At 40.5% G+C, this 13,094-nt stretch overlaps 1 protein-coding gene across 1 annotated transcript; it reads right to left on the reverse strand.

The window, feature by feature from the left end:
• Positions 1-287: 287 nt before the first annotated feature.
• On the reverse strand, positions 288-1,761 carry cunh11orf96 (chromosome unknown C11orf96 homolog). Its single transcript, XM_074677974.1, has one exon. It carries the CDS (start codon positions 1,403-1,405, stop codon positions 1,025-1,027), a length of 381 nt encoding a protein of 126 aa, XP_074534075.1. The 5' UTR covers positions 1,406-1,761; the 3' UTR covers positions 288-1,024.
• Positions 1,762-13,094: the final 11,333 nt, after the last annotated feature.

Here is a 13,094-nt window from a genome sequence, read left to right on the forward strand (position 1 = left end):
ACGTTCATATACTTGGCGGAGTTGACTTTGAGAGGCTCAGACTCTGGCATTTTTCTCAGTTTCAAGTGACAGCCGACCTGTCTAATGCAGACAAAATGCAGATAAAAGTTGCAACTCTTGGTGCTTGTATCCCCTAGCAGTTACTTTGAGAATAGCCTTCAATTGGCCTCCTTTTCCCATCTGTCAACCCTTAACTTCAAAAAAGGAGAATTTGCACCTCTGAATCAGAAACTGAAACAGAAATAAAAGAAACACTTTCAATCCTTGAAAATATTTATTAAAGTTCATATAACAAATCTTTTAACATATATGTATAAAGTGACACAAATATACAGTATGAAGGTTATTTTCTTTAAAAGTCAAGGTGACTTTAGAAGTCAGAAAGAGCAACAAAATGTCACGTCTACAACTCCACTTGGTTATGAGCAAAGAGAAGAATAAATAAAAACATTCAAAAGGCATCGTTTGTTGAGAAACCAAAGACATTTCATCACTGTGACACTGTTATAATGGTTTTTCCACTGATTCAGTGACGTCCAGGTCACTCTAACGCTTTGCTCAGTCACAGTATTTACAGTGTGATAAGTCAGAACTTTTTACAGTAGTCCTTTCTGTGTTGACTGGTCGGGTAAAAAAAAAAAATTGGAGCACAAAAATACCTTTACATCTTCAAAGTGGAAAAATATAATTTCCATCGTTCAAGTTTTCCTCACAGAGCTCTAAAGTAGAAAAGGAATAAATCTGAAGAATGTTGTCGTCTGCTACTTTACACTCATATCTATACAGCAGAGTCACCAGCAGCCTGTGGCGCTGACACACTCCTGTACAGGTGTGCATCAGGTGTGTTTTCAGCTACAAACTGTGTGATGGATGTTAGTATATATTAAATACAGACTTCTGTTTGACAGCAGCAGCTCACACAGGCAGGCTGGCAGAAAGGCCAGTTTGGTTCAGTTCAGTCGGCCTCCATTTGAAGCGGCGTCGAGGCAAAGCGAGGAACATGAGTGCTGGAGAACAGCACCCTTCACTGCGTGGAGTCGGAGTCACTGGAGTCCAGACTGGCCTGTGTGGAGGTGGGTGTGCAGCTGCTGTGAGCGCCTGGGGGGCAGTGGAGGGTCTGTGTGCTTCGCCGCAGGTTCTCCAGCGACTGCAGGAAAGACCGGCGTGCCCTCTCCTCCTCCAGTGGGGAGGAACCTTCTTCTTCTACCTCTGCGATCTCAGCAAAGGTGACCGGTTGGGTTTTGAAGCGAGCCTCTCGTGACCTGCGGGAGCGGCTCTTGCCCCTGGCCGGGCCCTTTGGGACAGGCAGCTGCTGGGGGAACTCCTCCATGGCTGAGGCCATGAGGTGAGCAGGCAGGACGTGGAAACCAGAGGCCTCCATAACCATCTGACGCACGGCAGCCATCGATGAAACAGATCCACAGGAGTGCAAAAACAAATGTGGAGTAAGTGTGAACACAGCTGGAGGAAGATGTCCTTTAAAACTGTGTGTCCTTGTCTTTTCTCCTTCTTCTTGAGTCTCTGTTTCAAAGTGATGCAGAGCAAGAGTTCATCCAAAACCAGGTCAAGCAAACGCACCTCGAACCTCCTCGTCCAGACAGAAACAGCTGTTTCTACACCGCTCTGCTGATTCTCAGCTCTCCACTGTGAGTGCTCCTGTCTCAGTTCTGCTGATCCCCGACGTCTCCCCTCTCTGTCTCTCAGTCTTGGCTGTTTCTTGTGTGTGAATCTGGGTCTGCTGAGGCTAATGCCAGCGACAGCTCCGGCACACTCTTATATAGCAGCTCTCTACCCACTCACTTTCTCTCTTTCTCCCTGTGTGAGCCAGATCCCTCCCTCCTCCCACTCCCCTCCTCTCTGTCTCTCCGTCATGGTTCCGGCTTTCAGAGCAGTCAGTCAGCCCTCAAAAATAAACATGTGAGAAGAGACCGTCTGTGTGTGAGCTGGGGAGGGGGGTCCAGGAACAGTGGGGGGAGATCAGAGAGGTAGGGATCAGAAAAAAGTGGCAAAAGTTAAGAACAAGCTACAACAAAACAGCAATCGTCCAAATAACCAAAGCATGAAACCAGGATACTTTTCCTCACTTTTCTCTGAACAAAGCAAAGAATCATTAAGACTGCGCTAAGAGGAGACAGAGTGAAGTGCAGGTCATGCAGCGTGTCACCGATCCGCAAACAAAAGTGTCTTACCAGAATCACCCAGCAAAACAAGCCACGTCATCCTAACTGTAACCCAAACACATTACATCTGTCAGTGCCTCTGCTGCTGGCTGTGTGTCAGGGTTAGTGTTGATAAGCTGGCTCCTTACGTCTTCTCTCTCTGTAACACACACAGGTCCCATGTTTTCCTTTTAGGAAGGCAGAGACAAGCTGTGCAAAGCCAACATTTGATCAGTTTGTATCTACATACAGTGAAGGCGCCTTCTGCAGGGACTGACGCACACACTGAGTGTGACTGTAAAGATCATCCCTGTTTGTACTCAACACTCCTGCAAACAGGTCGAGCAATAACACTGCCACCAAGCTTTCACTTACAGACCAGAGGAGCTACATTTCCTGTGTTCACCTATATTTGTTTCACCTCTCTTCTAAAAGGTTTCTTCATCTCTAACAGACTTAAGGATGGGACCAAATATGAAACTGAAAAAAAACACACTGACCATCAAATAACAAGTCTTCCAGTGAGACACATTGGAGCATTAACAGTCTTTGAACTAGTTTCAAAGTCGTCAGGGTCTTCAGATTGAGCCTAAGCAAAGTCGTTACCAAAGTTTCTGGAAGTTGTTAGGGTCTTCATTCAGTTCTTCAAGTGGCCACTTGAGGGCGGCTTCAAAAGTGGGTCAGTCCCTGATATGATTCATGTTAAAATTTCGAACTTTGCAACGGAAGAACATGTTTACAGACACAACAGAAAACTATCTTGGTCATTTTTGTCACGATTCATGCCGATTTTTTTTTCCTGTGTTTTTCGTATATATATATATATATATATATATATATATATATATATATATATATATATATATATATATATATATATATATATATAGAGAGAGAGAGAGAGAGAGAGAGAGAGAGAGAGAGAGAGAGAGAGATAAATAGACTAGATAGACAGACAGACAGACAGAAAGAAAGATAGATAGATAGATAGATAGATAGATAGATAGATAGATAGATAGATAGATAGATAGATAGATATGAGACATTTACCCTCTGACCAACATAGTGGGACTAAGTGCATTTGATATGATCCTTGGTATGTGTCAAATATAAACTTAAAAGAAAATAGCAGGAAACAAAGGTTGTTTCAGCTGCATCAAGACCTGAGGGGGTATGTCGCAGATTTGGGACAATAGGCATCAAGGGGTTAATATTAGGGATGGGTACCGAATTATTCTGTCAAAAGTACGGGGTACCGATTCATGTAAAATCAAAAGGTATCATGTTTAGGTACCTAAATGCATCTTCGTTACTGTGAGGGAGTGGTAGAGTAGCCAATTTTCCATGCTGGACAAGAACACGGCATTGCAAGGTTATTTAATGAAGAATAAATATGTGTAGTTGAAAAAAAAAAGTATCTTATCATTAAACAAATTGATATTTTTTACCACATGAACACAAAAAAGTACTGAAAATTGATACCATTGAGTACCAGTACTGTTGTGTACTGGGCATCGGTACCGTATCCTTTCAAATGTGAAATGTACCCATCCCTAGTTAATATACGTTAGCTATTCAGTTTATGTGAAGGTTAAAATTATGTTTGATTAGGAAATGTGTCACTTTTAATCACAGCTGTGTGTTGATCTTGAGCTAAAAACCGTAGTTCTCCAGATTTCACTTGAGGCAGGGCCCTAAATTGTGTTATAATAAAAAAGGAGTTGGTATTATTGGTTGTTTTTCTTCTTACTCAAGTTTGTTTAAAGAAGTGGATCGTAGATGTTACTTAATCAACACTTTTTGGGCAAATTAATTAGCATAGATGCTCTAGAAGCAAGATTTGTTTTATCTTGTTTTTATTGATGCCACAGTTAACTTGTTTCGATTCACCTCCTTTTCATCTACTGATAGTTGATGTCATTACTATCCTTTATTTACAAAAGAGTGGTCAATCTTATTTTTTTCCCATCTTGTTTTCTTGATTGCTTATTTCTTATTTTTAAGAGAGTTCCCTTTTAATTACAGGGCACTTTGTCAGTTTGTTTGGTTTGTCTGGTCCTGATTACCTCCACCAAGGAAGTTATGTTTTTGTGAGAGTTTGTTTTTCTGTCTGTGAACAGCATAACTCAAAAATTAACAAACAGATCTTAATTAAATTTTCAGGAAATGTTCAAAATGGAAGAAGGATGAAGTGATTACATTTTGGAGGTGATCTGGATCACTGTCTGGATCCAGGACTTTTTAAAAGGATTCTTCATCATTGTGAGAAAGGGCTGTTTTCACCATATGTGTATATAACTCCATGATAAATGGTCGGATTGCTTTGCAAAACAATACAAGACAAGGTCACCATAATTTCTGACAGATGTTAAAGTACAATCCAGATCCTGGAAATATTCTGGATACTAAGATCTGGAATATGAAATATGCACTGGGTCTTTATAAGGTGACCCTGGAACCTTCTCCGTTGCCCAAATATGGTCACTTCCTGACACGAAACACCAACACATCAGAAGCTGAACTTGATGCTTCAAATAGGAAACCGACAAACCAATGGATGACATCACGATAGTTTCGTTGATCATATTACGATCTTTGGATGAAGTGAATGTCGCAGTGGGCATGGTAACCTGTAAACAACATCCACATCCCCAGGGGCAAACCCCAGTGTCATCTGTAGCTGCTAATATTAACTTGTAGTATCACCAACAGTAGCTGGTGCATCATCCAGCGTCCAGTCATTTGCACCTAAGTGCCAACTTTTTTGCATTTCAGGCGTCGACCTCACGGGCTTTCCTGGGCTGCAGAGTTTTCAGGAGTGACGTTATGAGTTTAAACATCTCCCCCCTGGTTTGGTCACACATTCCAGGGATGACACCTCACATGGGAGAGCAGGTCATCCCGTTTCTTATGTCTCCCCACACTGACACACAGGCACACACAGGAATGTACACACACACACAAACACATCCTGTAAGGTTGTAAGTCCTGGATGTGAACTTGCAAAGACCCCCCTTGCTCTATTTTAGGTATAGATGTAAGGTCATCCTCGATCAGGCCAGCAGCTGCCAGTCAAGTGACATCACATGACTTGTGGTTCCTTTTAAACTAAAGATGACTTCTCTAATATAGCGTATTTAAATTAATGTTTTACACATTTTTACTTCACACATTCATTGGATCAAGTTTAGCCTGTATGTTTTTGTGAGGGATTAACAAATGCACACTGAGCAGTGACTAAGTGAGCCAGGAGCTGTGTGTCCTTGGGGATACCTTGTTTTTTCTAAAAGACCCTGCTCAGTCTGCATGTGTTGTACACAAGGACATCTCAGGGAAGATCAATGCCAAGAAAAACATCTCCACTTCTATTCCTGTCCAAAGATTTTAAAGATTTTATTTAGGATTAAAAAATTCCTTTAAGTGTTTGAATCTATCACCCAGTAATGACCAAACTTTTTTTCTAATATCTAAGTAGAGACATGCACATTTTTTGATGACATTATTTCAGAAACTTTTCCGTGAGATTGGGCTTAGAAGTCAGAAAGTAATGGTAAAATACTTTTACAGTTCCGTTATACTACCCTCACATCTCTTTTCAGGGCCTACATGTATTTGTGGAGCGTGAACCCAAAAAATTTAGAGCTCCCTCTGCTGACTGGCTGCAGTATGGGTCCTTCACCTCCTAAAATTTACCAAGGGCTGAACTGCAGAATTAAAATACTGGTCACATAAATGTTGCTAAAACATGCTATCTGCTATAATAGTAAATTCTTATTATGCTGATTTATGTCCGTGTTTCTTTTTTTTTTTTTCGTGATAGTGTAATTTGATTTAATTATTTGACTTTTAAAAAGAGTAAGTGTGACAACATGATTGACAGCTCTGTTGACGAATGGGGCTCCTGAAGCAGTATATACCAGCATGACTGGTGAGGTGTGGGAATGGTGCTTAAATGGCTGCCAACAACTCTTTAAGGCCCTTCAAAATAAGCGAGGCTTACCTCTTCCTCCAACTTTTAGGAGTTTATTTTCATAAATATGCAAATGGATGGATGTGGATGTTGAAATCTTACCTTTTAGTACCCTAATACCCTGACATAGGGGTGGCCATCCAGCCAGGTACTTATGGCCCTTTACCACTTTCCACAAGGCTGTACTGTACTCGGCTTGACTCTACTTGTTGTGATGGTTTTCCACTAGCCTGGTTCTTTGACCACCAGGGGGCAAGGTCGCCGGGTCCATGTCATTTTGAGCACGACACAACAATCACAAACAATGGAGGACTTGGAGGCAATAGTATACTTGCTGCTCGGTCTGAGCTTTTTGTCACAAACCGAATGAAAGAGGAAAGCAGAAGTTGCAGTTGTCGATGACGACATTGTCTGACCAATTAGTAGCTGGCAGTCCGTGACGTCATCTTTTAGTATCCACTCAGCGTACTTGGAACCACAGCGGAGTAGGTACTAAAACTGGCTTGTTCTAGGGGGTACAAGGTTAGTGGAAACACACTGCAAACCGAGTAGGGCCGAGTAGAGTAGGGCCAAGGCCTGCGAGTGGAAAAGGGCCATTGGAGCCAAAATCTTTACCGTTGTATTGCAAAGAGACACATTATGTTCAAAAACAAACCTGCCAGAAACATCCTGATGTATTGCCCCTATATTGCCCCCTAATGGAGAACATCTACCTTGGTCAAAAGTAGAGTTTGCTGGTGTTTACCCTGCACGTAACGCTGCAGAAAACTAACCACTTATCATCTGGTATCAAGAGACACCTCAAGGACAGGTGAGGTTTGATTCATATTCAGTCTGGATGTTTGACCACACTTAGTGACTGACTTTTCCAGAAATCACTAAAATAAACAGAGCATTCACATGTTACTGGCCCTTGACCATTTTCACAACATCGTATGTGGTTATCACTTCCTGAAACCCCAACCTTTTATCACACCTGCTTAAAGACTTATCTTTCTTTAACTTAATATTCACTGTTTGGTTTCCCAGCTCAGTTATGTTTCTTTATCTCCTGCTGATTCCTATGTTAAGCTGCTGATGGCATTTTTAGGAGAATACTTCTCACAGACAAACAGATCAGCTGACAGAAAAGCCTTTGTATCCTCCTCTTGATCACCTACACCACCCTCAACACACACATATCCACCAACACACTCTTTTGTTGTGGAAACAGACTGCATGGCTTTCAACCAGGACACTTGCAGAGTTTTGTTTCATATTTTCGTGTCGTTGACTAATGTCCCATGAAACCTGCAAAACACCAAAACAAGTTTAGGAGAGATGGAGGATGTGAAGATGAAACACACTTTTCTTATTTAGTTTAATGTTGTGCGCCTGCTCTTCAATGCTGCACTTACAGTAGTGCCTTCTGCTTGCAGCAGCATATTTAAAGCTAATTATAACTGTCATATGAGCCAGTATCAGCAGCACAATGTGCATATAAATATATCACTCCTAGTTATGAAACACGGTTGGAAATAAGGGCAGTGGCTGAAAAAGAAATCGGATGGGAGTCAACGTAATTAGCAAGAGGGCTCGACTCTCAGTGTATGCAACTTTACTGGAGTGTAAGTTTGTATGTGTGTAACAGGTAGAGTTACTGGACTGACTTTACAGATTAGTGCATGGGCTGATGGTATTATCAGTACAATACACCAATGTACAGATTTGAACCCTGATAAGAATTCAGGGATATGGTTTCACTCGATACAATGAAAGCATTTGTGCATTTCAATCAAGTGGCATCCTCTGGTCTAAGAATAGGAGACAATGCTGAAGTGCTAAAATTGGCTGTTTCTTGAGTGTCCACTTGAGGCTGGCTCCAGAAGTACCGGTACCACGTACACACCAACCCAAAAAAGCTGTTTTCAAAGTAGAAATGTACATATTGAAGGCCTGGTTCAAAAAACGTCTCGTGTCTGAATCGCGAATTTCACTATCAGCACACACCGTATGGTGGGTGAATTTTTTTCTAACTCGCCCGTTCAGAGGATATTAAGATCATGAGCTTGCCCAATCAGAGGCACAGCTCAGGTCATGTGACTGACGGGCACCCTATAGCTGTACTCAAAACCCTTGCTACTCCCAATATGGCCGTGAAAGCCGATATGCTTCAAAAATCCATTTCAGAAACAGACAGATGACGTCGGGGAGACTACATCCATTAATTATACAGTCTATGATTTCAATATATGTCGCTTAGCAGCCCTAAGTCAGGTTCACAGTTTCAACTGCGTATGTGAAAATGAACTGTTGCACAACAGTGCTATTTGAGTTTTATTTCCCGTATTTTGTAGCTGTTCATTTTAACAAATACTTATCTGTGCCGTCTTTTAAATCTCAACATTTTTAACTGAAAGGATAAAAGAAATAACTTTTCTCTGCAGCAATGCATGTGTGCACGGGTAACAAAACATGTGACTATTTCATGTGCAAACTATTTCATGTGTGTGCCATGAGTGGGATGAGAAGACAGGGAACAGATAGACCGAATGTATACTGTTTTAAATTCTTTCAAATTAAAAGCACCTTTCATGTACTGCAAAAAATGTTCAGTTTCTCTCATGATTTACAGACACTAAAACACTGAACATGAAGTGGGTCAAGTAAGTATTAAAGTAAGAAATTAAGACACATTCTCTGTGTGAGAACAAACTCATCCAAAAAAATCAACTCAAGACAAAGATATGTGAAAAGAAGATCTCCAAATCCCTTTGGTTCTGTTTGCTGCTTCAGGCAGGGACTTCCAGGAATCCTCTGGTTGGTTTGCAATTTACTGGAAAGCAGCTGGGATGAGAGTCAACATGGATCATGAGATCAACATGCAGATTGGTGATGATATTGAGCCAGTGCCAAGTTAGACCTCTCAAACTACAGCCACTTTGCTAAACCCAGTGTTAAATGAGAGTGCAAAGAAGTTCCTCTTTTCTTACATTTGTAAAGTCAAATGCAAGCATGCACTAAAATAGAGCATAAAGGGGGGAAGGAGGTCATTATCCAGGTCTACCAGGGTTAAAAGGTGAGGTACACACAGCTGGACACATTCCCGCACGGGCAAATCACCTGGTACCTGCTGTGACAGGATGCCTCTGTTACTACAGCAACTCAAATGTCAAGAAGGAGGGGGAACAAAGCTGGTAAGTCACATAATGGCTCAGGTACTGTATGTTCTCTCCCCCTGCTTCAGCATGAGCCTGCACGCTGACAGAAAGTCTTAGGAACAGAACAGGACGATAAAGAAGGTTTCATCGTTGTTATAAAATGTGAAACAAAGAAAGCACAGAAAAAAAACAGAGTAGTGAGCTGATTTGTTCTTGTGCTGGAGCAGTATTGCCATTTTTAGGAGGGCCCGCATGAAGACATTACATGCTGGGATGTATCTGAGAGCTGAAGCTGCAATGCTGTTCCTATAAAGTCTTCATGTGTGAGGTAATGTACAGGGAGCCGGTGGTTATGATGATTTGAAACCTGACACAGTGAGAGGCAAGTGTCACATTTTTGAACACTGCAGCTGCTATCGTGACCTCTTCTGGTTGACTTTGTAGAGATCAGCAGCTCAGAGATGCTTTCACCAGCTCTGCTGTCTTTGTCTGGATTGCAGGACAAGATGTTGCCCCACCTTCATCAGAGATGTATTGGCTCTATTTCCCCCCTCTGAGGCCACCCTCAGACGGACACTAATGTTTTTACCACAATGTCAACAGGCAGAGAGGGGATGTGACAATATTCTGTGGATTTACTTTAATCTGTCATCAGATTGTAGTACTTATAGTGCTGTGTAAAATTAATAACCATTGTCATGCTGGCATGCCAGGCAATACTATACTATAATTCAGAGTTGTGATGTTCATAGACGAATCAAATCTATTGATCCGCTGTTTAACACAATACACAACAACAGGCACTGAGTTGCAGTTTTGACTTTGTTATTTTTATTTATTTATTTATTTATTTTTTGTTGTTGTTGTTATGATTCATACAGATGCACATACAAGCTGCTCTTTTTGCATCAACTCAGGGAAGGGAACTTAATCACCATTCCTCCCTGTGATAATTTACCGGATAAATCAACTTTACTCCAGGTTGGCTTCTAAAAAACAAATACATGAATACAAAAAATGTGCCCGGTTTTGATTGCTCTTTAAAAAGGAACAGATCCATAAATTGTACCATAAATTTCATCCCTACTGTTATGGCACTTTTACACTGTTAAACTCATAAAAGCATGGAGTGAATGAACAATGATTTTGAACTAATACTTCATAAAATCATCACAAATTGTTTCACCATTATGGTTTCAATCCAGTTTTTAAAAAAATGTTAGATAAAAATTGGCAAATAACTAAATAGAAACATGTAATACATATTGTGCAAATACATAATTTTTGACCAAATTTAGGTAACAGCAAAGCCGTTTTTCAACTATAGATATATAATAAAATAGGGTAACACTTTACTTTGGAGGTCCGCAAATTTCATTGCACTTGGTAACAATTAGACAAAGTTTTTTCTTGTTTCTTTGAAATTCCCCCTCGAAATTTCACGAGAGTTTGGTAAAAATTAGCACAAAACTTCTGGCCAGACTTTGTTTTGCAGTGCGCCTGTACTCGCAGTGTCTATCACAATCAGGAAAGGCCAATTTATAACCCCACTCTAGGTGAACATCACATCTTAAGCCTTCAGTTGTATAATGTAAAACATTATAGGCCTGATCATAAAGGTTTATCATTTTGCATGTGATCTCAATTATGCATGTCAACAAACTCGGTACTAAAGAACTTGGTGAAATTAAATAACAAATAGCTAACTATCAACTGCTTATTGGGAAACTGAATTATCCACTGAACGTTTCAAAGGTAATTATCAGAGGAAACAATGAACCTAACTCCTGTTTTCAGGTACTAAGCAGCTACTCATCACCTGCTTCTCTGGAAATAGCTGAAACATTGAGATACTTCTAAAAACATTTTGTGGTGGGTTGTGATTTAATTTCAACTAAATTATTTACTAATTGTCTCTTTCTTACCTTGCAATTTGGAGTAAATTTCAAAGAAACAGGGAAAAAAAGTTAACTACCAATTGTGACTTGCAACAATAAATTTGGACATTATTTTAAAGAAGTTATGTGCTAATTTCAAAGAAATAAGAAAAAACTGTCCAGTTATTACCGAAGTGTGATGATATTTTGCAGAACTCTTAAGTAAAGTGTTACCCAAATTTATTTTGTATCTATAGTTGAAAAACAGCTTTGCTGATTTAAAACCTTTAGGGACTCAAACAGATGATACTTGACCAAATTTCCCATGTAAAGAAGCAAAAAAATAACATATTACACAGTGGGTTGCAAAAAAAAAAAAAAAAAAGCCACCGGCAGCGTGTTAAAAACACAGACCAACAACATTCAGTGTCAATATGCTATAGTGCTGCCTCTGATGAGGTAACTAGCCAATCACGGTTTAAAATTTCAGGGCTGGCCATGGCGTCCCCTGGCTCCGCCCCTTAGTAAGCTAACCTCTTGGTAAACACGTCTTTCTCCTGAGGTTTGGCCTGGTTCTCCTGACTCCCCTCTAGAGACCGAGTCAATGTCAAGACAGCACAAGGACAACATGGTTATTTTTAGACCGAGACATGGAGACTGGATGGATTCCTGCACAGGAACACTGTGTGTGTTTACATCCAGTGTGATTAAGATAAATTAGGCTTTTTTAAATTTCCTGGAGCAGTTTTCCGTCCCTTTTTGCTCTTCTGAGATTTAGAGGGAATTTAGATGTCTCAGGAGATAGATTTATCACTTTTAAGAGAAGTCAGACGTGCAACCTGAAGGGGTGGGCAAAGTTAAGACAGGGAGCTCGCTCTGTTTTGATGGGTGTGTCAGGGGCTCACCCAATGAGCATCAACCTTTCTATCCACCCTTCCTCGAAAGTGTTTGTTATGTTTGAGAGACACAACAAAAACAAGGTGCGCAGATATTGATGACGAACCCCACATTGACACCTAAAGCTGTGACCACTCATACTCAAGGTTTGGGCCTCACAATTTTTTTTAATGCAAATCAATAGATTTTTACTTTTTTTAGGGTGGTAAAGCCTGATTGAACCCGTTTACGTTTAAATGACTTGTTACATATAACTGGCTGGATGGGATACTTCCGTCCGATTGGTATTTAGGTCAAACCAGCTTTGTGGTTGGGGGATTGAGGGTGTGAATTTCCATCCTCTCCTGAGATTTGATTCCAGGTAGAGCGGCACATCTCTGCCAAGTTATTACAGAAAAACTATTTGCAGGTGTCAGCATCTGTTAGAGTCCCTGTCCTTACCTCCTCGCTTCAGATACCTTTAAGTGCTCCATAGGAAAACCAGAATATAGGTCATTGTTTCTGTTTAAGTCAGAAAAGACCAAAAGCTGCTTTTAATGGTCCAAAAGTGACTTATAAACAAATAACTTCCCAGATGGCGAGCTGACCAGCTTCTAAAACTCACACAGGAAAGATGTGACTTTTCAGGGCAGGGGGCGGATGTAACAGAGAAAAAACAGTGGGAAGATGCATTAAAAGCTGTTAATTTTCATTTTTCCAAGAACAAGACATAATTAAAGCTGCAAGCTCGTCCTGGCCGCCACATGTGCAGCAAAATCTGCCTCAGCCAAAAGCCATGTGAGTGGATGAGGAGTGGAAATAGTCAACTTTGGCAGTGTTTTATATCCACATCCAGTGAGTTAAAAAAGAAATCTTTAATAAATTTTCATAGTGAATGTGTGTAGCATATACAAGCCAAGTTTGGAGTTGATAAGATGAAAAACCTAGTACTTGTTCAATGAAACAAATGGTTGAAATCTGATGTTTACATCCAAATTGTGAACTTCCTGGTTAGAATTCACAGTTGTCATGAGAAACTTTTTTGCAGGCAAGTCTAGGCATAAAAGAAAAA

Source organism: Halichoeres trimaculatus, unplaced genomic scaffold (assembly GCF_033239565.1).
Source record: "Halichoeres trimaculatus isolate MK-OKI-2021-1 unplaced genomic scaffold, fHalTri1.1 fHalTri1_scaffold_10, whole genome shotgun sequence".
NCBI lineage: Eukaryota > Metazoa > Chordata > Actinopteri > Labriformes > Labridae > Halichoeres > Halichoeres trimaculatus.